The 24,959-nt window shown below is 35.7% G+C and overlaps 1 protein-coding gene across 3 annotated transcripts in view; it reads right to left on the bottom strand.

Annotated features, from left to right (window-relative positions):
* Positions 1-24,959, bottom strand: part of NME7 (NME/NM23 family member 7) — a 218,374-nt gene that overhangs the window by 174,853 nt on the left and 18,562 nt on the right. For all 3 annotated transcript variants that reach the window (XM_050784788.1, XM_050784797.1, XM_050784787.1), the window contains exons 2-3: positions 7,106-7,213; positions 5,833-5,999 (exon numbers count right to left, since the gene is read on the bottom strand). In XM_050784788.1, the coding sequence (XP_050640745.1) occupies positions 5,833-5,999; positions 7,106-7,213 (275 nt within the window). The remainder of the gene's footprint in view (positions 1-5,832; positions 6,000-7,105; positions 7,214-24,959) is intronic.

Here is a 24,959-nt window from a genome sequence, read left to right as displayed (position 1 = left end):
AGAGAGATGTCAGTGTGGGGAGGACTCAGCATGCTACTGGTGGCTTTGAAGATGGAGAAAGGTGGCCCCAAACCAAGGAAAGTGGATGGCTTCAAGATGTTGCAATACGCAAGGAAATCGATTCTTTCCTAGAGCCTCAAGAGAAATGCAGCCTTATCAACACCTGATCTTTACCTGATGAGATCTGATTGAACTTCTGACAGAACTGTAATATCATAAATTTGTATTGTTTAAGTGACTAACTTGGTGGTAATTTGTTATAGCTTCAATAGAAAACCATAAAATATTTAAAAAAAAAAAACTGAAGAGAGGAAGAAAAATTTCTTCAACTAATCCAAAGAAAAGGCAAGAAGAAAAAATAGAAAAACAGCAAAACAAAATAGAAATATATACAAAAATATCAATAATCACAGCATATTTAAATGTACATGTACTAACTATACCAATGAAAATATAAGGGTTCCAGATTAAATTTAAAAAAAACTATATGCTATTTACAAGAGATATAAGACATATCTTAAGCATAACAGGGCAAGACTAAAAGAGATGGCAAAAAGATATTCATTAACCCAAATACACTATCAGTCAAACTCTTTCTAAGGAAAGATGGCTCAAGCTGGAGCTGGAAAGGAAATTGAACTCTAATCTGTTAACTGACGAAGGACCATATGACTGAGAATTGTAGAATGGAAAGGCAGAATTTTATCTTATTTTAAGGAAAAAAATATCAATTTCTCTCCGGGAATTTAATAATGAGAAGGCATTTTTCATTGTATTATTTGGGAGGCAGTTGTACTGTTGTTGGGTCTGTCGTACAATCAAGAGCATGCCATCTTGGACAATGATACTATAGGTAAGTAAAGATGAGAAAAAGATTGGGGGTGAGTTTTTAGCAAGGCCTTTGTTACTGAACTAAGGTGTTTCTCTTTGGGTGCCTTTCAGCAGCCAAAACTCAACTGCTTACCACTGGTCCTAGGACAATATACAAAGTAACAGTAACTGGTATTGAGGGAATGGTTTCCTAAAGGTGACAGCAAGACTAAACTAATATTCATCTGGTCTCTTCTCCAAGAAGTAGCCATAGTCTACTAGAGCATAGCAGCCAATTGGCTTAAAGGTATAAAACCCAGAAAACAACTAGGAATGTGTACCCTTGCTCCTTATGAGTAAAGTAACTTCCATCCCTGTTCCCATGAGAAAGTGCTCTCTCTCCTTCTTCCATTTGCTCCTCCACGTCTGGACATATTTAAGGGTTTCTGGTTATACGTGGCCCTATCTCTTTTTTCTCAGACCTGCAGGTCCTCAAGTAGGGGATAGTGTACAAGTAAGGGATAGCGTATTGTTCTGCTGCTTTCACATGTTAAGCACGTCGGAGTCAGAGTCCAGCACCTGCAGTGGAAGCCTGTTTCTCTCCAGTGCTCTCTCTCCTGTGCTCCATGGGCTGGGAGGCAGGATGAGAACCCTGAGCAAGTGTGCCCTCAGTTTGTTCAGTAGATCCACCTTTTCCTCAGGCGGGCTTCTAAGTTCCAGATCAGTGTAAGGGAAGAGGAAATAGGATTAGAAAGAAAACCTCAACCATTCTCAAACACAGCTTTCACAAGACAGCCTAAATAAAATTAATACTTAATATTTTGATCTACATCTCTCTCCTGTGTTAGTTCTTCATCAGTTAGTAATCTGGAAGGAAGAATGGAGACTAACTGAGCTCAAGAAATGACAAGCAGCTGTTTTAAGGAGGAATGTAAAAGATAAAAAAGAGAAGAGAAATAAGAGAGATTGTATGAAGGAGACAAGTAAATTGGTAAGATTAGGTCCCCATGTGGATTTAGGGATAAAATACATATGGAACTCAAGGACAGCTACCAATTTTCTATGTATGTGATTAGGTGAATGTTGTGTTAGTGCATACATAAGTAGGTTTTTCAATGAAAGAGAATTAATTTAATTTTGAATTTGTTAATTAATTCAATTTTGGATTTTTAAGTTCCTGTGAAAAATCTACATGGAAAAGTTCAGGAAAAAGATTAAACATATGGTTTTACAGCTGGGGTGATGACATAAATTTGGAAAGCAACACATTGTTGAAGTCATGGAGTACATAGAATCGCCTGGGAGGGTATATAGAATGAGAAAAAGAGGGCCATGAACAGAACGCTGGGGGAATACCAGGAGTCTTTTTTGCCTCTGAGAAGGAATGGCTCTGAGAAAAAAATAGCCAGAGAGACAGAGGTGGAAGCAATGGTAGGGGTGGGGGTGGTGAAGTGCCATAACAACCAGGGGAAGACAGAATAATAATTTTTAAAGTATTATAAACTTAATTTATTTATTCCAGTTGGGATGGAAGAACAGAAGAGATACATTTTTGGCATTTATTAAAATTAAATTATTTAATTAAAATTTTTAATTTAATTTAATTTTAATTAAAGTTAAAATGTCTTTTAATTCATTTATACATTAATTATGATATCCCAATACTGTAATCCTGTTAAACTACATAATACCTGAACCCGGAAGTTGTTTCAAACTTGATATAGCCAAGATTTTATGACATTTCCTTCTAATGAAATTTCTTCAAACATGTATCTGATGATACTGGCAAATCTTCACATAGAAAAAATGTATAGTTCATATGAGTCAAATTCTAATATTAGAGAATGTATGTTCATCCATAAGAATTGTTAAACTACATAAGTCTAGAAAATATATAAAGTATTATTTCAGTACCTTTTAAAAAATTATCAATTAAGCAAATGCTTGGAATTTTGGGGCTGTATTTAAAAACTCAAAAGGTGATTTAGGTCAAAAGGTTATTTAGGTCAATCTCCCTACCTCCAGGGAGAAGTATTCTTAAGCCCCTTCCAAGCACAGGTCTCATCTAGTTTATGGCTTTTTATCCACATACCATTTCAGTACATCTCCAAGAGGACAGGAAAATGCATACTGTGACTGAGTTCCTGCTGTGATGGAGCCTCAAATAACTTGGGCTTAGACCTTGGGATCAAGTTGACTTCATAATTTTTCTTCTGAAAAACAGCAGGGTCTTCCTTTCACTGAAAGTTAATAGATGGGCTCAAGAACTTCATGTATTTAACATCTACTATAACGTTGTTCACCCAACTAGTGATGCCTTTCTCCCTTTAATTTGATTAGGTGACTTGTTTTCTGGCTGACACTCAAAAGGAATGAGGATTGCTGAATGTAAATATGTGGCTCAGTACTTAAAATTAATGGAGTTTTAAATAGGATACTAGCATTATTTTTCATTGATTTTTATAAACTTCTTACTAAAGATATAAGCTATCAAAGTAAACATTTAATACCTCGCTTATCACCTGGGGAATAGCTGTCTATTCATATAAAATTCCTCTATCATTCATACACATGCATACATACACACACTGACTCATCATATGAGAACTATTTAATTATTTCTGGTTTGAGGTAATAAATTTTTAGAAAGACACAAATTGTATTGCGTCTCTACATCTAAACAACAGAATCATAAAGTATCAATTGATTACTAGCTAAAATTAATATCAAAGACTGACTCATTGACAACTTGTAACCTTTATCCATTTGATTAGAGGATCTTTATAAAGAGAAGATAGAAATGTGAATCAAATGTCAGATTTCTACAGTCAAAGGGAATCGGAAAGCTGAAGCTAGTTCATGAGTTAAGCTGAATTATATTAAATTATCTGGATAACTGCTCCCCCGTTAGCTGATAGGCTCTATGGGGATCAATTTCACTCATCCTCCTCACTACAGGCTTTACTATAGAAAGAAAAGAGTTGAAAATGTAATTAGTTCATAAATTTTTTTCAACACTATACAAAACTGAGAACTAGACTAAAACTGAGAACTAGACTAAACACTATACAAAACTGAGAACTAGACTAAACCACAGAAGGTGTTTCTGTGGAACGCTGATACACATACCCATATATTTCCATATGCTTACTTTTGGCCATTTAAATAAAACAATACATTTTTGAAACTCTTCGGTTTGGAGGAAGTTTATTTAAATTACCCAAATGGTTGCTGGATTTACTAACCCATATGCAATTAAGAAAGAATAAGAAAAGAAAATGGTGAATCAATTTGAGTCAGTAAAATATATACTACGTATATTTTCAGTAACTATATAAAGCCCAAATACTTCAAATTTGTTTTTACATTAAAATAGAATTCTTCTGTTCATCCTGTTTTAAAATCAGTCCCATTCAACAGTATTTGCCAGCATATTAATTAGAGGTTTAGTAGAAAGAGAATGAATTTTAGAGAAAAACAAAACATGGTTTTCTGGTTTCCCTTTACTTTCTAGCTGTGTTACTGTGGACTAGTTACTTACCCATTCTATAAGATAGATTTAACAACATTCACTTCAGTTAAATCATAGTTAAAATATAAAAATTATGATTTTTATGGCTGATATTTTATTTTTCTTAGGTCAGACTGTTAACCCTGACTCTCTAACTCACTTATTTTGCTAGTTTAAATAAAAATTTAAAGTAGTCTTCCAGCCTGGGCAAGATGGCCAAACCCCATCTCCTGCAAAATACCAAAAAATTAGCCAGGCATAGTGGTGCATGGTTGTAGTTCCAGCTACCTGGGAGGCTGAGATGGGAGGATGACTTGAGCATGGGAAGTCAAGGGTGCAGTGGGCTATGATTATGCCACTTCACTTCAGCCTGGGTGATGACAGAGTCAGACTCCGCTTAAAAAAATAATTAAATAAAATAAAGCAGTCTTGAACTGAGGTGTATGTAAAGTGCATATTAGAGTGTCTGGCATATAGTATGTGCTCCATAAATGAATGCTACACATATTTATTAGTTTTAAATCAAGGAATTATGGTTGGCATTTCCTTAATTCCATAGACTTTTACATAAGATCCCACAACATTAAAAGATTCCTGTTTATTTATCTAATACCTGAAATTTTTATCCTATTTCAAAGAAAGTGTTTGGTCTTCCTTTGTTACGAGGCATTCACCACCCCTCTGATCCATCACCCTTTGTGTACTAACACCCACACTGAGAATCCAATCACCTCAAGAACCATAAAGTGCTTATACAGAAAGACTATGGAAGTCACAGAAAGAGATCTCTCATTACTATGAGAGTGACTCAGATGTTAGGCAATCAACTAGTCATTTGAGTAGCAGATCTCAAAAAATAGTGTGACTGATTTGTTTTTCCTATTGAATTAAATCATTTTTGGAACCTTTTATACATATAGCCTTAACTTCTACAAATAATCCCTATTTTAATTATAGCACCAATCACTCTACAGTTAAAAAAAAAAAAGTCCCCAAACCATACAAAATATAAGCTACAGAAATTAGATCCAAGAGAGATGACAAAGGACTTAAATTTTCATTTCAAATATAATTAATTCTAATCTCAGAAAGTTGAAATTCATAAATGTAGAGAATTTAAAAGTTAAAAAGTCATCTTGATAATATTGAAAATCAATATTCAGAAGGAAAACATCAGAAGTCCTTGTTTTCTATAAGTCTAATTTTCAGCTGTATCTACAAGTTGTTCTTTCTCACTTCCGTTTTTTTCTTAGCCCCTTTTACAGATGACTGTATCTCTGAGATGTGCTAAGTTGCATAGGAGACATAAATATGAATTAAGTCAGATGAGACATGTACAACTATGATATTATCAATTTTTTTTAATTGAAAAAAAGAAAAAGACAGAATGAAGACAACCATTTTCCAGGTCCTATCCATCCTCATATGGTTAAATACTCCCAGTCTTGATTCAGATTGACTTTGAACCCAAAGTTACAAAATGTAAAAAGATTATATAATTGTTTTCTTACTTTTCTTTCCTACTGCCCAGCTGGCGAGCTGTATATTGATCCCCATAGTCAATTAATACCAATTGTCGAGAAAAGACATTCACTTTGTTGCCTATAAATAAATCTTCCAAGTGCAGGCTATCATATTTGGTCCGCTTTAAAAAGGTGCGATGATTCTTTACATCATGCTAGAACCAGACACAAGAATATAACAAACAAACAAACAAAATTTATGAATAAGGAAAGTTAATCTTATCATAAGGTAGAAATAATTCTTAATTCTGTCTTATCAAAGATAAGTTATATTCTGTTTCTTTTTTGTTACAAATATAAATCATAATTTTTAATTACTTCCATATTTCTGAATCCAATCTGGTAATAACATAAAAGCTTTTTATTACACATTTAATACTCTTAAAACCCTGAATAGAAAGATTTGTTTATTACCAAATCATTTCAGTAGTCCTTACAAAATGCTAAAGAAAGAGTCATACACCCAAATTTCTGCTTTTTTGTGTACACAAAATCCCAATACCAAAAAGATCCACTTGTTAAAATTGTGTTGCCAATGAAGAAACACAAAGAAATAAACAGAAGCCTCTTAGCTTGATCCTCTCAATTTGACTTTTTGTAGCAGTAACAGCTTTCAATAATGAGGACATATTTATGACCATAATAATCCTTATCTATAATCACTTATTGGTTATTTATTATCCAAAACATGAATAATCCCATTTCAGTCTTTTTTTTTTCTTTTCTTTTTTTTTTTTTTTGAGATAGAGGCTCATTCTGTCCCCCAGGCTGGAGTGCGGTGGCGTGATCTCAGCTCACTGCAACCTCCACCTCCTGAGTTCAAGCCATTCTCCTGCCTCAGCCTCCTGAGTAGGTGGGATGACAGGCATGTACCACCACACCCGGCTAATTTCGTGTATTTTTAGTAAAGACAGGTTTTCACCATGTTGGTCAGGCTAGTCTCGAACTCCTGATCTCAAGTAATCCACCCACCTCAGCCTCCCAAAGTGCTGGGATTACAGGCATGAGTCACCGTGCCCGACCCCCACTTCAGTCTTCTAACAACAACAAAAAAAATTTCCTATCTTTGACATTAAAAGTAAAGGCACAAGTTAACTTCTTATATTGAAATTATAATGAATATCTTTAAAAAGAATTTCCATATATATATACACACACACACACACATATAAATGTGTTTTTAAAAAGCAATTATATAAAAGGCAATGGTTCCCATGTTCATCCCCTTTGCCGACATTCAAGCAAAGAAAGACTTATTTACCATTTCAACAGATCCATCCCCTGGGTAAAATAAAAGCTCATAACGTCGAAGAAGTGAAGCATTTGGATCATACCACTCTGCGATGAAAACGAATCTTTCACTATGACTCTGCAAAGAAAGACAGAAGAATTTTAACACTAACATATAAAGAACAAGCACTCTCCTGTAAGTCACACAAAATGAAAGCAAGAATTACCAATTTGCAAAAAACAAACTTACTCCTACCTATTGTATTGAATTTTTCTGCTTTTCAACAAAATATCAGTTATCAACACACCCTCAGAAATATTTCCTTTTAATTTCTCATATCTCAGAGATGACTTATGGATTGCTTATTACTTTATAGCCATCTAATCATCCTGAGTAAATTAACATTTTCTGAGAACATGAGCTCCTGATTTTACTGTGGTAGCAATTCAGTCCTTCTGAAAGCAAGTTTACATAGAGACTATCAATAAATTAATATAAGCATACATTTCTGAGGATAGCTCTCAATTATATGAAGTTTTGACTTCCCTAAATTTGAGAATCTAGTAGTATCAGAATATTACCATTAAAATTATAGTAAACATCTTTTTTCCTTAGTAATTACATATGATAGTATCTTTTTATAGAAATAGAGAATGTGTTAGTCTAGGACCTCTGAAAATAAATGTGAAGACAAGACTGAACATGCAAGAATTTCATTAAGGAAAATTCCTGTAATATAAAATGAGGAGGGAGCCAAGGAAGACTAGAAAAGCTGACAAAAAACAATGCAAGTTTGACACAGAGTGGTGGAGAGGTGCAAGCAAGGTTAAGTAGAATCATCCCAGATTGCTACACCCTCTAAGGAAGGTTCAGTAAGCCCATCAGGAAGTGCTAGAGCCAGGTGACTCCCAAGGACACGGAGGGGCCAGCTTTAGTATCCCTGTTCCTCTCAATCACTGGCTGGGAGCAGCCTTTGGGAAACAAGTGCTCAGCACAAAAGCAGCAGTGGATTTCAGAGAACAGCAGCTGGGACCCTTGGTCATTTAGGTTGCCTGTAGTTGGAGGTCTGTGAAGTACATTCTTAGGGCTACCACAGAAAGCAAAAAATGAAAAAAAATAAGTCAAAGATGGGTCCTTTTCCCTTGACTATCGAGCAGGATTTCCCATTATATATGTTAGTAAAAATACCCTCGCCCCAAAGGCCCTTCATTATAATAAGCAAATAAAAGCATAGGGAAGAAGGGAATCTAGGAGTTTTATTGCTAATTCTGGATTTGCCATCTGATGCTCTGGTTAGGGTAAATTTGGGGATTCTTTTTATGTTAATAATTGACTTATAAATTCTAATGGTAGAAGTTGTATGTCTTATTATGTTTATAATATATCCATAAACTATAATGTAGATGAGTAGTTTTTAAGACACTTTTATTTTTCCCACAATCATCCAAAGACATATTTAAATGATGCTGATTACTCAAGAGAAAATAAATGTAAAATAATAGACATACTATGACATTTGCAAAAGCCTTTCATCATATGTATTTTTCATATTGACTATATAACAATACAGCTTTTTTGAGTTTAGGTTTCACTGTGCATTCTAGTATTGTACTCACTTACAAATAAAAATTTAAATATTAGTAAATTATTGAAATTTTTACTATCTATAATAAAATATTTACTTAAATACATAATTGAAATGTTGCCTTCACTAAAATAAATACGAAATAGAAGAAATGACACATCTAACTAAAGCAAATGAAAAATCAATGAAACCTGGTACTTCCGTTTATCCACGTAGCCTATCCACCAAACCTGCCAGCCACACTCTTTAATTCTGAATTGGGCAGCAGAATTTTGCACTATACTCTATCCAGAAAACAGTTTTAATACAAAGAAAATAAACTGAAGAACCATTGCTTCTGGCTATGACAAAGTAGCTCATAGCAAACCAATGCTACTTCCAAGAACAACTAGAAAAGTAGGATATCAAAGATTTGGAGAGCTTTTAAGGCAGCCAGGGTATGAGGATCCAAGATCCAGAAAGACAGGAAGCCCACTGAAATGAAACCAACATTCATTGTGTTGTTTTTACTCGTAAGACACGTGCTGAGTCTCAAGTCAAGTAGGCAAGTGACTGAGAAGCCTAAGAAGCTGGTAGAGGGAGCCCACCAAGGGCCAGAGAAACAGGTACAAAAGCGAGCTCAAACCTGTGCTTGTTCAGTAGAGTTTTTGGAAACGAACTCCCAAGTCAGTGCTGTTTCCTCTGTGAGAAAAGGTTTATTACTCCAAGTACAAATTATATTCAAACTTGATTTAAACTTAACTTTCTGGTTTACCTTTACAGTAAAAACTGTGTTTACTTCCCAGAGTTAAAAGATACATCTAGAGATATAACAGTGGTACATCTGCACTTGGGATAAAACATCACAGGTTGATCTTTCAACTACCTGCCTGACACATATGCACACACACATGCACACTTACACACACCAAAGCCACCTTTAAAATTTAAAGAAAATTTACTTTTCAGCTTTGTTGAGCCAAATCTAGAAAAAAAGAGGAACTTGGTTTCCTTTTGCTTTTTTTTTCCTCAAATGATATTAAAGCTATATATCATTTTGTTTTTAACTCTTCACTTTATGGATAAAGAAACTGAGCTCCAGAGAATATAAATGACTAGAATAAGGTCACAGAGCTGGTTAACAACTGAGCCAAAACTGGAAACTACACTTTCTACGACTCAGATATTTCCATATCACTAACCTTCCAGGGCCAACTCAAGAGGGAGAAACACTTTAGTAGCATATAGATACACCTTCAGCTGTTTGCCACAGATGCTCTGATGAGAATGTCACAACCTAATGATTATACAGACAATCATTAGTTCCTTCTTCCTTGAAGATTCCAGCTTCTATCAAAAGTAATTTATGGGGAGCATTTAAAGATTACACTGCATCAAAAACAGACTTTCTTAAAGAAGCCAAATCATTTTTCCTCTTTTGAATATTTTAAATATAAGTTATACATAATAAAAGAGTTGATCCCTCACACATAATCACACTTTGTTCCAGAAATCTTAAAGTCTTAAAGGAAGATGTGTATTATTATACCCAGAAGTCTTGAAGTGACTTGAACTGGACAATGTGGTATTATTGTACCCAAAAGCCTTAGTATCTTAAAGTCTTAAAGTCTCTGTCTATACAGAGAGAACTCAATGGTAAGTAAACAATTTTTACATTGTAACATGCATATATGTGTGTATATATGTATGTTATTGAGTGTAATATAAAATTCATATGTTTTATAACATAAAATAGGTGATTTTATGGAAATTTTGACCAATATTGGAATTGCAAGTGAAATTATATTTGAAGACTAAGCAAGTCCTTAGTGAAATAAATCACACCACTACCTCTCTCTGCTACTGTTTAAAGGAAGGCGCAGCTTTACAATGGATCATATGAAATTAACAATCTTTTCCATATAGATATACTTAAAAAAATCCAATCTCTCAGTTCAAGAGTGAGTTTAAGCTTATGTTACCAAGCAAAATTGTACTTTGGCCTCACATATTTCAATAATATTGATCAGAAAGCCATTCCATTCCTGATGATACTTTGATCATCAATCAACAAATACCAACTGGGCCTAGTACTGCTAGTATGCTGAGTGCAATGAGCACGCCAATCTGGTAAGTCTGCTGCTGCTGGTGCTACTGCTGCTACCATTTGCTGGCAGCCTACAGCAAGTGACATGGCCCTGAAATGTGTGGCTTAAAGAGAAGATCCAGGAAACTATAAAGGGTTTTTTGGGGGGAAATTATGGAGGAATATTTGAGAGTCCAAAAGACATGGGCAAGACTTAATCTCTGTAAGCCTCATTCTCCCCATCTGAAAAATCGAAACAGTACTTTCCTCATAAGGTAGTTATGGGGATTAAATGACTTAGTTTACATGAAGCACTTAAGATTTCTGTTGCCTATGTCTCCCAAAGCAACGATGGTGGTTTATAGGTCCACCTGTGACTTTAGAGCTGCATTGCACACACTCATCTCCCTCACTGATCTTTTTCTGACATACAAGAAGAGCATCTCTGGATTTGTGATGATGCAGCCTCAGCTGCAACTAATCCTAGGTAAATAGTTTTTTAAAGGTCTTTGTAGAAAAAATCAGTATGAAGGAAAAAGGGATTTATGATGGACAGAAAAATGACAAAAATTATATTTACAAATGAAAATAAAAACTACTGAACATATAATACTAAGTAAAATTTTGTAAAGGATATATAATATTAATAAATCAGAGCCAAAGTACAATTCTTACCTTTTGGGGAGTTCAAACAGTTATAGATCTGTTTTTGTCAATAAAAATTTTAGTAACACTTTTCTTTTTAAATTTTATAACACTATCTGTTACACATTCATCATTAGTTTTATAGTGGACTTAGGGTGCCCCTTAAAGCAGATACAGCTTAGATCATAATACCCAAGTCTTTTCAAATACATGGAAAGCCTTCCTAAGAAGGATGGGTACAAACATGCCAAAATTGCAAAGACAACAGTAAATACCTAACTTTTCAATGCCCAGACACAGATGAACATCCACAAGTATCAGGATCATCCAGGAAAATATGAACTTACCAAATAAACCGAATAAGGCACAAGGAACCAATCCTGAAGAAACAGACATGTTTGACCTTTCAGAGTATTCAAAATAGCTCTGCTATATGTTTCAAAATCAACCCTGGCTAGGGGCCTGAAGCAAACCAGTTTAGTGCTAACAACAAAAAAAAAATCTAATCTACTTTATTTTCACTCTACCTTCTCTCCCACACATTCCTTATTTCTCACTCTACTGCTCCAAGCTTCAACTTCTTTGTTCCTAAATATTTTATGAAAAAGTTCAAAACACTTTTTCTTCTAGATAAGCAATGTTTGTGTTTTCTTAATGTCATGCTGTGGTTTGAATTTTCAAATTTCATGAAAATTTGTGTTTCCTGGAAAAAAAAAAAAAAACCAACAAACCTCTGCTAAGGAAACCCAAGAAATTCAAGATAACACAGAGCAGAGAAGAAATTCAGAATTCCATCAGATAAACTTAACAATGAGATTGAAATAATTAAAAAGAATTGAGCAGAAATTCTGGAGGTGAAAAATGCAAAAAGCATACTGAAAAGGCATCAGAGTCTTTTAATAACAGAATTGATCAAGCAGAACAAAGAATTAGTGAACTTGAAGACAGGCTATTTGAAAATATACAGAGGAGACAAAAAAAAGAATAAAAAACAATGAAGTACACTTACAGGATCTAGGAAATAGTCTGGAAAGGGCAAATCTAAGAGTTATTGGCCTTATAGAAGAAGTAGAGAAAGAGATAGGGATAGAAAGTTTATTCAAAGGGCTGGTAACAGAGACCTTCCCACACCTACAGAAAGATACCAATATCCAAATACAAGACGGTTATAGAAAACATCAAACAGATTTAATCCAAAGAAGACCACCTCAAGGCATTTAATAATCTACCTGCAAAGGTCAGGGATAAAGAAAGAATTCTAAAAGCAGCAAGAGTAAAGAAGCAAATAAACAATGGAGCTCCAATACATCTAGGAACAGACTTTTCAATAGGAACCTTACAGGCTGGGAGAGAGTGGCATTACATATTTAAAGTGGTGAAGGAAAAAAAGACTTTTATCCTATAGTAGTATATTTAGTGAAAATATCCTTCAAACATGAAGGAGAAATAAAGACTTTCCCAGACAAACAGAAGCTGAGAAACTTCATCAACACCAGACCTGCTCTATGAGAAATGTTAAAGGGAGTACTTCAATCGGAAAGAAAAAGACACTAATGAGCAACAAATAATCACCTGAAGATACAAAACTCACTGGTAATAGTAAGTACACAGAAAAACACAGGACATTATAACACTGTAACTGTGGCATATAGAGAAATGCAAATCAAAACCATGATGCGGCACCATCTCACACCAGTCAGAATGGCTATTATTAAGAAGTCAAAATGGCTGGGTGCGGTGGCTCACGCCCGTAATCCCAGCACTTTGGGAGGTAGAGGCAGAAGAATCACGAGGTCAAGAGTTCGAGACTAGCCTGGTCAACATAGTGAAACCCTGTCTCTACTAAAAATACAAAAATTAGCCGGGCGTGGTGGCAGGTGCCTGTAGTCTCAGCTACTTGAGAGTCTGAGGCAGGAGAATTGCTTGAACCGGGGAGGAGGAGATTGCAGTGAGCTGAGATCGTGCCACTGCACTCCAATCTGGTGACAGAGCAAGACTCTGTCTCTAAATAAATAAATAAAATCCATTACAAATGATACTGGAGAAATTCAAAAAATCTTTATGGCTACTACAAGCAACCATATGCCAATAAACTGAAAACTCTAGAAAAAAACAGAAAAATAACTAGACACATACAATCTACTAAGATTGAACCAGGAAGAAATTCAAAACCTAAAGAGACCAATAAGAAGTAATGATATCAAAGCCATAATAAAGTCTCCCAGTAAAGAAAAGTCCAAAAAATAGAGGAGGAAGGACTACTTCCAAACTCATTCTATGAGGACAGTATTACCCTGATACCAAAACCAGACAATGACACATATAAATAAACAAATAAATAAATAAAAAAAAATACAGGTCAATATCTCTGATAAATATTGATGCAAAACTCGTCAACAAAATACTAGCAAACTGAATTCAGCAATACATTAGAAAGATCATTCATTATGACCAAGTGGGATTTATCCCTGGGATGCAAGGATGGTTCAACATAAGCAAATCAATCAATGTGATATGACATATCAAAAGAATGAAAGATAAAAACCATACGATCATTTCCATTGATGTTGTAAAAGTATTTTATAAAACTCAACATACCTTCATGATGAAAACTCTCAAAAAACGGAATACCGAAGGAACATACCTCAACATAATAAAAGCATATTTGACACATATAACAGACCCACAGCTAGTATCATACTGAATGGGGAAAAACTAAAAGCCTTTCCTCTGAGATCTGAAACATGACGAGGGTGCCCATTATCACTACTGTTATTCAACATAATAATGGAAGTCCTAGCTAGAACAATCAGACAAGAGAAAGATATAAAGGGCATCCAAATTGGAGAGGAAGAAGTCAAATTATCCTTGTTTACAGATGATATAATTTTATATTTTGAAAAACCTAAAGACTCCACTAAAAGACTCTTAGAACTGATAAATTCAGTAAAGTTGCAAGATACAAAATCATACAAATATCAGTGGTACTTCTATATGCCAACAATGAACAATCCAAAAAAGAAATTTTAAATAGTTATCCCATTTACAATAGCCACAAATAAAATAAAATACCTAAGAATTAACAAAAGAAATGAAGTGAAGATCTCTACAGTGAAAACTATAGCACACTGATGAAATAATTTGAAAAAGACACCAAAAAAATGGGAAGCTATTCCATGTTCATGGAATTGGAAGAATTAATATTGTTAAAATGTCCACACTACCTAAAGCAATCTACAGATTCAGTGCAATCCCTATCAAAATACCAATGTCGTTCTTCAAAGAATAGAAATAGGAAAAACAATTCTAGAATTTATCTGGAACCACAAAAAACTCAGAATAGCCAAAACCATCTTAAGCAAAAATAACAAAACTAAAAAAATCACATTAACTGACTTCAAATTATACTACAGAGCTATAGTAATCCAAACATCATGGTGCTGACATAAAAACAGACACATAGACCAATGGAACAGAATAGAGAACCCAGAAAATATCCACACACCCACAGTGAACCCATTTTCAACAAAAGTGCAAACAAGATACACTAGGGAAAAGACAGCCTCTTTAATAAATGGTGCTGGGAAAACTGGATATCTATATGCAGAAGAATGAAACTAGACCCCCCTATCTCCAGCCATATACAAAAATAAAATAAAAATGGATTAAAGTGTTAAATCTAAGACCTCAAACTATGAAACTACTACAAGAAAACATGGGAGAAAATCTCTGGGCAAAAATTTCTTGAGCAATACCCCACAAACATAGGCAACCAAAGCAAAAAGGAACAAACGGGATCACATCAAGTTAAAAACCTTCTGCACAGCAAATAAAACAATCAACAAAGTGAAGAGACAACCCACAGAGTGGGAGAAAATATTTGCAAACTACCCATCTGACAAGGGATTAATAACCAGAACACCTAAGGAGCTCAAACAACTCAACAGGAGGAAATCTAATAATCTGACTACAAAATGGGCAAAAGATCTGAATAGATATTTCTTAAAAGAAGACATACAAATGGAAAATAGGCATATGAAAAGGTGTTCAACATCACTAATCATCAGAGAAATGTAATCAAAACTACAATGAGATATCATCTTATCCCAGTTAAAATGGCTCTTATCCAAAAGACAGGCAATAAAAAATGCTGGTGAGGATGTGGAGAACAGGGGACCCTTGTACACTGTTGTTAGGAATGTAAATTAGCAAAACCATTATGGAGAACACAGTTTGGAGGTTTCTCACAAAACTAAAAATTGGGCTACCATATGATCCAGCAATCCCACTGCAGGGTATATACCCAAATAAAAGGGAATCAGGATATTGAAGAGATATCTGCATTCCTATGTCTGTTGCAGCACTGTACAATAGCTAAGATCTGAAAGCAACCTAAATGTCCATCAACAGTTGAATGGATAAAGAAAATGTGGTACATATACATAATGAAGTACCATTAAGCCATAAAAAAGAATAAGATCCAGTCATTTGCAACAACAGAGATGGAACTGGAGATCATTATGTTAAGTGAAATAAGCTAGGCACAGAAAGACAAACATCGCATGTTCTCACTTATCTGTGGGTTCTAAAAAAATGGAAAAAAATTGAACTCATGGACATAGAGAGTAGAAAGATGGTTACCAGAAGTTGGGAAGAGTAGTGGGAGGCTGTAGGGAAGGTGGGGGTGAATAACAGGTACAAAAATATAAAATAAATACAAAAATATAAAAATAAAAAGAATGACCAAGACCTACTGATAGCACAGTAGGGTGACTGTAGCCAATAATAACTTAATTGCACATTTTAAAATAACTTAAAGAGTGTAACTGCATTGTTTGTAACAAAAGGATATCAAAGGATAAATGTATCAAAAGGATAAATGCTTGATGGGACACAGTACATTCACCATAATGTGCTTATTTCACATTGCATGGCCTGTATCAAAATTATCTCATGAACCCCATAAATATATATACCTACTATGTAACCATAAAAATTTAAGTTTTTTAAAAAAAGAAATTTGCCAAGATCACACAGCTTATAAACAGAGGTGAACCCAGGCAGCTTGACTCCAGATCTCCTGCTCTTAGCCACTCTCCTTAACCATGGCAAGAAGGGATTGAAACTCCCTTCTGAGAGACACTGGACTAAGCAGCCTATATAAGCTGCACTGTTAGCTTGATTTCTAGAAACAGCAACTATATTCTTTCAATTTAACCCCCTATTAAGACAAATCAGGTTTTAAAAACCAATACAATCATAACAATAAAAATCAAGCCATACTTATCAGACTTGTAATTCTAACAATGCACTGAAAAAAATGTACATTGCATTTTGTAATGCTGTATTTTAGGAAAAATTACTTCACAATAGGCAGCAAAATATTTTTGTTCATACAAAAGTGTTCCCTTCTTTAAATCATACTAAATGGATTACATAATGCATGATGAAGAAATGTCTTAAACTAACTAGAAGTCTTATTTTCATGATTTGCATGCTGAAGGGTCAGTAACTAGTCTCAATCTATTTCAAGTCAAGTATCTGCTTCTGTTTGACTTAAAAGACATTCTGGAGTAAATTATGTAGATGATAAAGTTTACAGTTCAACAGGCTTCTAAAGTTTAGTCTGAGTCTCAATGAACCCACATTTCACCTTGAATGACATTATAATAGAAATCAACAGCATCAGTAACCAAAACAGCATGTTACAGGTAGCAAAACAGACACATAGACGAATGGAGAAGAATAGAGACCCACAAATAATACCACACATCTACAACCATCTCATCTTTGACAACCCTGACAAAAACAAGCAATGGGGAAAGGATCTCCTATTCAGTAAATGGTGCTGGGAAAACTGACTAGCCATACACAGAAAAATGAAACTGGACCCCTTACTTACACCTTATACAAAGATTAAGTCAAGATGGATTAAAGACTTAAATGTAAAATCCAATACCATAAAAACCGTAGAAGAAAACCTAGGCAATACCATTCAGGACACAGGCATGGGCAAAGACTTCATGACAAAAAGGCCAAATGCAATTGCAACAAGAGCAAAAACTGACAAATAGGATCTAATTAAACTAAAGAGCTTCTGCAAAGCAAAAGAAACTATCATCACAGTGAACAGGAAACCTACAGAATGGGAGAAAATTTTTGCAATCTACCCATCTGAAAAGGTCTAATATCCAGAATTTACAAGGAACTTAAACATATTTATAAGAAAAAAATAAACAACCCCATCCAAAAGTGGGCAAAGGATATGAACAAACACTTATCAAAAGAAGACATTTATGTGGCCAACAAACATATGAAAAAAAGCTAAACATCACTGATCATCAGAGAAATGCAAATCAAAACCACAATGAGATACCATCTCATACCAGTTAGAATGATGATTAAAAAGTCAGGAAACGAGGGGCTGGCAAGGCTGTGGAGAAATAGGAATGCTTTAACATTGTTGGTGGGAATGTAAATTAGTTCAGCCACCGCGGAAGATGACTGGCGATACGCACTGGCGATTCCTCAAGGATCTAGAAGCAGAAATACCATTTGACCCGGCAATTCCACTACTGGATACGTACCCAAAGGAATATAAATCATTCTACTATAAAGACACATGCACATGTATGTTTACTGCAGCACTATTTACAATAGCAAAGACATGGAACCAACCCAAATGCCCATCAATGATAGACTGGATAAAGAAAATGTGGTACATATATACGATGGAATACTATGCAGCCATAACAAGGTGTCAGATCATGTCCTTTGCAGGGACATGGATGAAGCTGGAAGCCATTCAGCAAACCAGCACAGGAACAGAAAACCAAATACTACACATTCTTACTCATAAGTGGGAGTTGAACAATGAGAACACGTAGACAGACAGAGGGGAACAACACATACCAGGGCCTGTTGGGGGGTGGGGGATGAGGGGAGGGAACTAACAGGACGAGTCAATAGATGCAGCAAATCACCATGGCACACGTGTACCTATGTAACAAACACATTCTGCACATGTATCCTGATTATTTTAGAAGAAAAAAAAAAAAAATATATATATATAGAAGGAAATCAACATCATCTAAGAACCTGCCCCCCCAAGCCAGCTGCTTCCAGTAATGGTGAGTGAAAAGTGGCTTCTAAACAAGGAACTTTTCACTTTGCCTTGAACAACATTCTGAGAACATAGCAGACAATTAAAAATGTATTACCTACATAGTAGGCAAACAAGCATAGTAATTCACATTGCTTTACTTAGATGTCACAGTGATAAGTACAATAGAAATAAAAACACAAGGAAAAGGTTTATATTATCCCATTGCCAGAGGCTACATTTTAGGCACTAACTTGTTTTGTACCTATCCTTTATCACATAGTCTTCCTCCAAGGCTTCCTTCAAAGACCAAGAAATTTTCTTACATTGAATAGTGTCAAATATTAACCTGACTTTAGTGTGACCATAACCAGTTTTGAACCTGTCCAGGTTGTTCACAGAGACCTATTGCTTCTTCATAAATCTATCTCGTAAAGACAGACAGAAGGCAAGCTCAAGTAAAAAGAGTCTTCATGTGTTAAGAATCTAATTTGTCAACTCTAACTTAGCATTTCTCATTAATAAAGGAAAACAAATTATAACAGAAGGAAATGTCAGGTGAATTATTAAATTTAGTTAGCTATCCTATTTCACTTAAATTCTTTAAACACTAAGTATAACCATTGCAATCACGTTTTGCTTTTAAAAAATTACAGTTTAAATACAAATGTTTTCTTTTGAAAAAATATTTTCAACAGAATTTCACATATTTCCAAGATTGTGTTTTTTAATGTCACTTCAAGACAATATCTCAGAAATAGAATGCATTAGTTTTTGTCTTTACAGAAAAAAAGTCAATGATGCAGTGAACAGAACACAAACGCCTGTATTTCCCCAACTGTGATGTTTAAGATGTACTTTCACCTTAATTCCTGCTAATTTTGTTAGTGAAAAATGCCAGAAAAGAACCATTTCCACAGTTTGAGTATAAAGCAGGAAGCTGGTCAAACAAGATGGAATCATTTAAAAAGGTACACATCCAGTTTCAGGGGAGAAACAGCTTTTTAAACTTCACCTCGGGCCCTATGATCTTGAAAATTTTTGCTGACTTCTGCAGATCACTGCCCAGTGGGGAAAAAAAAAAAATGCCATAAACCATCTATCAAGGGAAACCTCTCTGAAAAGCAAGGCTGAACTTTCCTTTAGACATCTCAAAGAAAACACGGTTATTAGGAAGTCTTCCCAGACCAACCCCAGCCAATGGATATTTCTGTAATTGGAATTTGATTTTCACAGAATTTCAGAGATCAAAGGAACATTAACAATGAGGAAACAGAAGCTCAGATAAGTTAAGTGACTTGGCAAAAATTACGTTGACTTGTTAAGTGGATTAGTTGAACAAGGACCCTTGTTTCTTCACGGCAGACTGATGTTCCCACAGCAGAACACTGGGTTGTTGTCTAATTTTGTATTACACAACACAATTATCTCTCTGATAAAATTATGAAATTCTCAAAGACAGAAGCTGTATCACTTATTTCTATTGAAACTTCAAGCTGGCTCTCCTAGTTCTGGGACCTTAAAATACTCAAATAAAACATTTACCATCAACTCGGGTGCAGCACACCAACATGGCACAAGTATACATATGTAACAAACCTGCACGTTATGCACATGTACCCTAGAACTTAAAGTATAATAATAATAATAATAAATAAATTTAAAAAAAAAACATTTACCAAAATAAAGATCTAAAGGAGTAAATAAATGTGCACAGCAATACATCTTGACAAAATGGCAAAAATCCACTCTTCCATATTCAAAAAACTCCCCCCAAAACTCTAATATTTGTTTGTAAGTCCGTTTACTTATATTTCCAGAACGATTCTCAAAGAGGACATCTTTTCTTACTTTTCTGGATAACTATGGGCTTCTCTGACTATCATCTTAAAAGAATATACTTGGCAAAGTATTAAGTAACTCCGGGACATGAGTTACCCATCAGAGATCACTGGCCAACAACTAACTGAACCTCAATATTCCAAAAAGAGAGATGGCTCTTAATCAATAAATAAATTCTGGGGCTAATTATAGTGGCATGAAAATATTTAAGCAATTATAAACTATTCACTTAATGTTCAGTTAGAAAATTGACTTTATTATTGAGCTAGAAATCATCTGATCACACAGAAAATAACAATATAAATGCTAACTTTGAGTTTTTCCAAAAAAGCAACTGTTGTCAAGGTCACAAACACAATGAGCCAAGTCTTGTTATTCCTTTATCCCATAGCTATTGTACCAGTCTGCCTGAAAGTGGATGTGCTAGACATTTTCCATTTGTCCCTCCAGACCTTCACTCTGCTCTTCTCCATCCTGTTCTAAGCCTGGTCAGCTGGCCTCCATGAACGTCATCAAAGGACCCCCTTGCCCTTGGACTTTTACATAGGTTTGGCCAGTAGAAGCCAGTGGCTACAAATCAAAGGAGAACGAGTGGCCAAGATATTTATTCTACTTCCTCCTCCTTGCCAGATCACATTGCTTAAGTTTCTCCTCTGCAATGAAGACCACAGCTCGTGTCAGACAGCCTTTCCATTACAGCTGCTCTCTGGTAGTTCTCTCCATTTTCCCTGATAGGTCAAGAAGTAGTAAAGGCTCCCTGTTGTCACTAACCCCGAACTTCTGCTTCTTGAACCATCCCTTGTTAGTTTCTGTTACTCTGCCCATACCTTTGTAACTAGTCCCTTTAGTGAACCGTTCAGTTATCCCATTTCAGTATTGACATGATTTGGTTCTGGGTCCCCAGTCAAATCTCATCTTGAATTATAATCCTCATGTGTCAAGAGAGGGACCTGGGGGAAGGTGATTGGATTACAGGGCAGTTTCTCTCATGCTGTTCTTGTGATAGCGAGTTCTCATGAGAGCTGATGGTTTTAAAAGTGGCAGTTTCCCCTGCACATTCTCTCTCTCCTGCCGCCTTGTGAAGAAGGTGCCTGCTTCCCCTTTGCCCACTGCCATGATTGTCAACTTTCCTGAGGCCTCCACAGCCATGCAGAACTGTGAGTCAGTTAAACCTCTTTTCTTCATAAATTACCCAGTTTCAGGTATTCTTTATAGCAGTGTGAAAATGGACTAATTCAGAGAATTGGTACCGGCAGAGTGGGGTACTAATATAAAGGTAACCTGACAATATGGAAGCATCTTTGGAACTAGATAACAGACAGGGGTTGGGAAAGTTTGGAAGGCTCAGAAGAAAAGAAGATGTGGGAAAGTTGTGAGCTTCCTAGAGACTTGTTGAAGGGTTTTGACCAAAATGCTGACAGTGATATGGACAATGATGTCCAGGCTGAGGTGGTCTCAGATGAAGATGCGGAACTTAGTGGGAACTGGAGTAAAGGTCACTCATGTTATGCTTTAGCAAAGAGACTGGCAACATTTTGCCTCTGCCCTAGAGATCTGTGGAACTTTGAACTCAAGAGATGATTTAGGGTATCTGGCAGAAGAAATTTCTAAACAGAAAAGAATTCAAGATGTGACCTGGCATTTTCTGAAAGCTTTCAGTCACATGTGTTCACAAAGAGATGGTTTGAAATTGGAACTTATGTTTAAAAAAGAAGCAGAGAAAAAGGTTTGGAAAACTTGGAGCCTGGCCAAGTGGTAGAAAAGAAAAACCCATTTTCCAGGGGAGAATTCAAGCTGGCTGAATAAATTTGCATAAAAAATGAGAAACAGAATGTTAATAGCCAAGACAATGGGGAAAATGTCTCCAGGGCATATCAGAGATCTTCACGGCAGCCCCTCTTATCACAGACCTGGAAGCCTAGGAGAGAAAAATGGTTTAGTGGGCTGGGCCTGGGGCCCCACTGCTCTGTGTGGCCCTGGGGCATGACACCTTGAGTCTCAGCCACTCCAGCTCCAGCTGAGGCTAAAAGGGGCCAAGATACAGCTTGGGGCATTGCTTTAAAGGGTGCAAGCCCCAAGCCTTGGCAGCTGACACATGGTGTTGGGCTTGCAGGTATGTGCAGAAGACAAGAGCAGAGCTTTGGGAGCCTCCACCTAGATTTCAGAAGATGTATGAAAACACCCAGATGTCCAGGCAAAAGTCTGCTGCTAGGGCAGAGCCCTCATGGAGAGCCTCTACTAGGGCAATGCAGAGAGAAAATGTGGGGTCAGGGCCCCCACACAGAAGAGTGTCAATGTCCTCCAGACCCCAGAATAGGAGATCCACTGACAGCTTGCACCATGTGCCTGAAAAAGCCAGGGGCACTTGATGCCAGCCTTTGAAAGCAGCCATGTGGGCTGTCCCCTACAGATCCACAGGGAAGGAGCTGCCAATGCCCTGGGAGCTCACCTCTTCCATCAGCATGCCCTGGATGTGAGACATGGAATCAAAGGAGATCATTCTGGAGCTTTAAGATTTAATGAGTTATAAAAAAAATTTTAACAAGTGCCCTGCCAGGTTTTGGACTTGCATAGGGTCTGTGACCTCTTTGGTTTGGCCAATTTTCTCCTGCCTCAGTTTCCCAAGTAGCTGGGACTACAGGCACATGCCACCATGCCTGGCTAATTTTTTTGTATTTTTATACCAGACAGAGTTTCACTGTGTGGGCCAGGCTGATCTCGAACTCCTAACCTCAAGTGATCCTCCTGCCTTGGCCTCCCAAAGTACTGGGATTACAGGTGTGAGCCACTGCACCTGGCCCACATTGTCTTGATTACTGTTGCTTTATAGGAAGTTTTGAAACCAGAAAGTTTAAGTTTTCCAGTTTTGTTATTCCTGTTCAAAACATCTTGGCTAATCTGGGCCCTTCACATTTCCATATCAAATTTAGGATCAGCTTGTCAATTTCTGCAAAAATGCCCACTGGGATTTTGATAGGAATTGCACTAAACCTATCTACTAATTTAGAGAGAATTGCCACCTTAACCATATTAAGTCTTCCAATCCATGAAGGTTGAATGTTTCCATTTATTTAGGTCTTTAATTTTACTCAGTAATGTTTTGTAGTTTTCAGTGTACAATTCTTTCAGTTATTCCTGAGTATTCTTTTGGTGTCATTGAAGTGGAGTTAATTTCTTAATCTCTTTTTCAGAGTGTTCATTATAGTATATAGAAATATAATTAATTTTTGTGAAATCAATTGCTCTTGTATCCTGCAACCTTGATGAACACATTAGTTGTAGTAATTTTTTTGTGGAATCCTTAGGATTTTCTATACATAGGGTCACATCCTCTGTGAATAAAGGCAGTTTTATCCTCTCCAGTCTAGATGTCTTTCATTTATTTCTTGACTTACTATACCAACTAGAACTTCCATTCCAGTGTTGTATAAAATTGTGAGAGCAGACATCCTAGCCTTGTTCCCAATCTCAGGAAGAAAGCATTCACACTTACCATTTAAATATGTTGCTTTTTCATAAACCCCCTTAGGTTAAAGTTCACTTCTACTTCTAATTTGTTGAGAATTTTTATTATGAATGGTATTGAATTTTGTAAAGTGTTTTTCTGTGTCTATGATTATATGTGTTTTATCCTTTCTTTCATTTTTTTTTGTGTTTTATTCATTGATTTTCAGATGTTAAATCTTTTTGGCATAAATCCCACTGGATCATGGTATATAAACCATTCTATGTGTTGCTAATATTGCTGATACTTTATTGAAGATTTTTTTGCCTCTATTCATGATGTTGGTCTGTAGTTTTCTTTTCTTGCAATGTCTTAATCTGGCTTTGGTATAGGACAATACTGGCTTCACTGAGTGAATTGTACTTCCTCCTCTATTTTCCAGTAAAGTTTGTGAGATTGCTATTATTTATTGTTTAAATGTGGAATAGAATTCATGAGAGTAGTTATCTGGGTATGAGCTTTGTAGAATGACTTTTAGTTACGAATTCAATTGCTTTATTTAGTATAGCTTTATTCAGATTCTCTATTTCTTCTTGAGTTTTAGCAGTTATGTCTTTCAATGATTTTGCCCATTTCCTCTAAGTTATCTAATTTAATGGGATAAAGTTGTTCCTAGTATTTCCTTATAATCCTTTTAATTTCTGTAGGGATAGGAGCAATGTCTCCTCATTCATTCCCGATTTTGATAATTTGTATCTTCAGTCTTTTTTCTTGGTCAGTCTAACCAAAGTTTTGCCTATGCTAATTGTTTCCAATAACTGATTTTTAGTTTCATTGATTTCTTCCATTTTCTATTTTACTGTTTTCTACTCCAATACTTATTTCCTTTCTTTTCTATTTCCTTTAGGTTTAATTCGTTCCTATTTTTCTTTTTCTGTTCTCTTTTTATTTTCTAGTGGAGATAGGGGGGCAGTCTCACTATGTTGTCTAGGCTAGTCTCAAACTTCTGGCCTCAAGTAATTCTCTCACTTTGCCTCCCTAAGTGCCGGGATTACATGAGTGAACCATCACACTTTGCCCTTTTTTGTTTGTTTTTTGTTTTTTGTTTTAAGGTAGAACCTTAAGTTGCTGATTTGAAACCTCTCTTCTATTCCAGTTCAGTCCTTTCTCCTTGGTTTCTTGATGTTCGAGTGTCAGAAT

This window comes from Macaca thibetana, chromosome 1 (assembly GCF_024542745.1).
Source record: "Macaca thibetana thibetana isolate TM-01 chromosome 1, ASM2454274v1, whole genome shotgun sequence".
Lineage (NCBI taxonomy): Eukaryota > Metazoa > Chordata > Mammalia > Primates > Cercopithecidae > Macaca > Macaca thibetana.
Note: the sequence above shows the minus strand (reverse complement) of the source record. Positions and strands in the feature narration are given on the sequence as shown.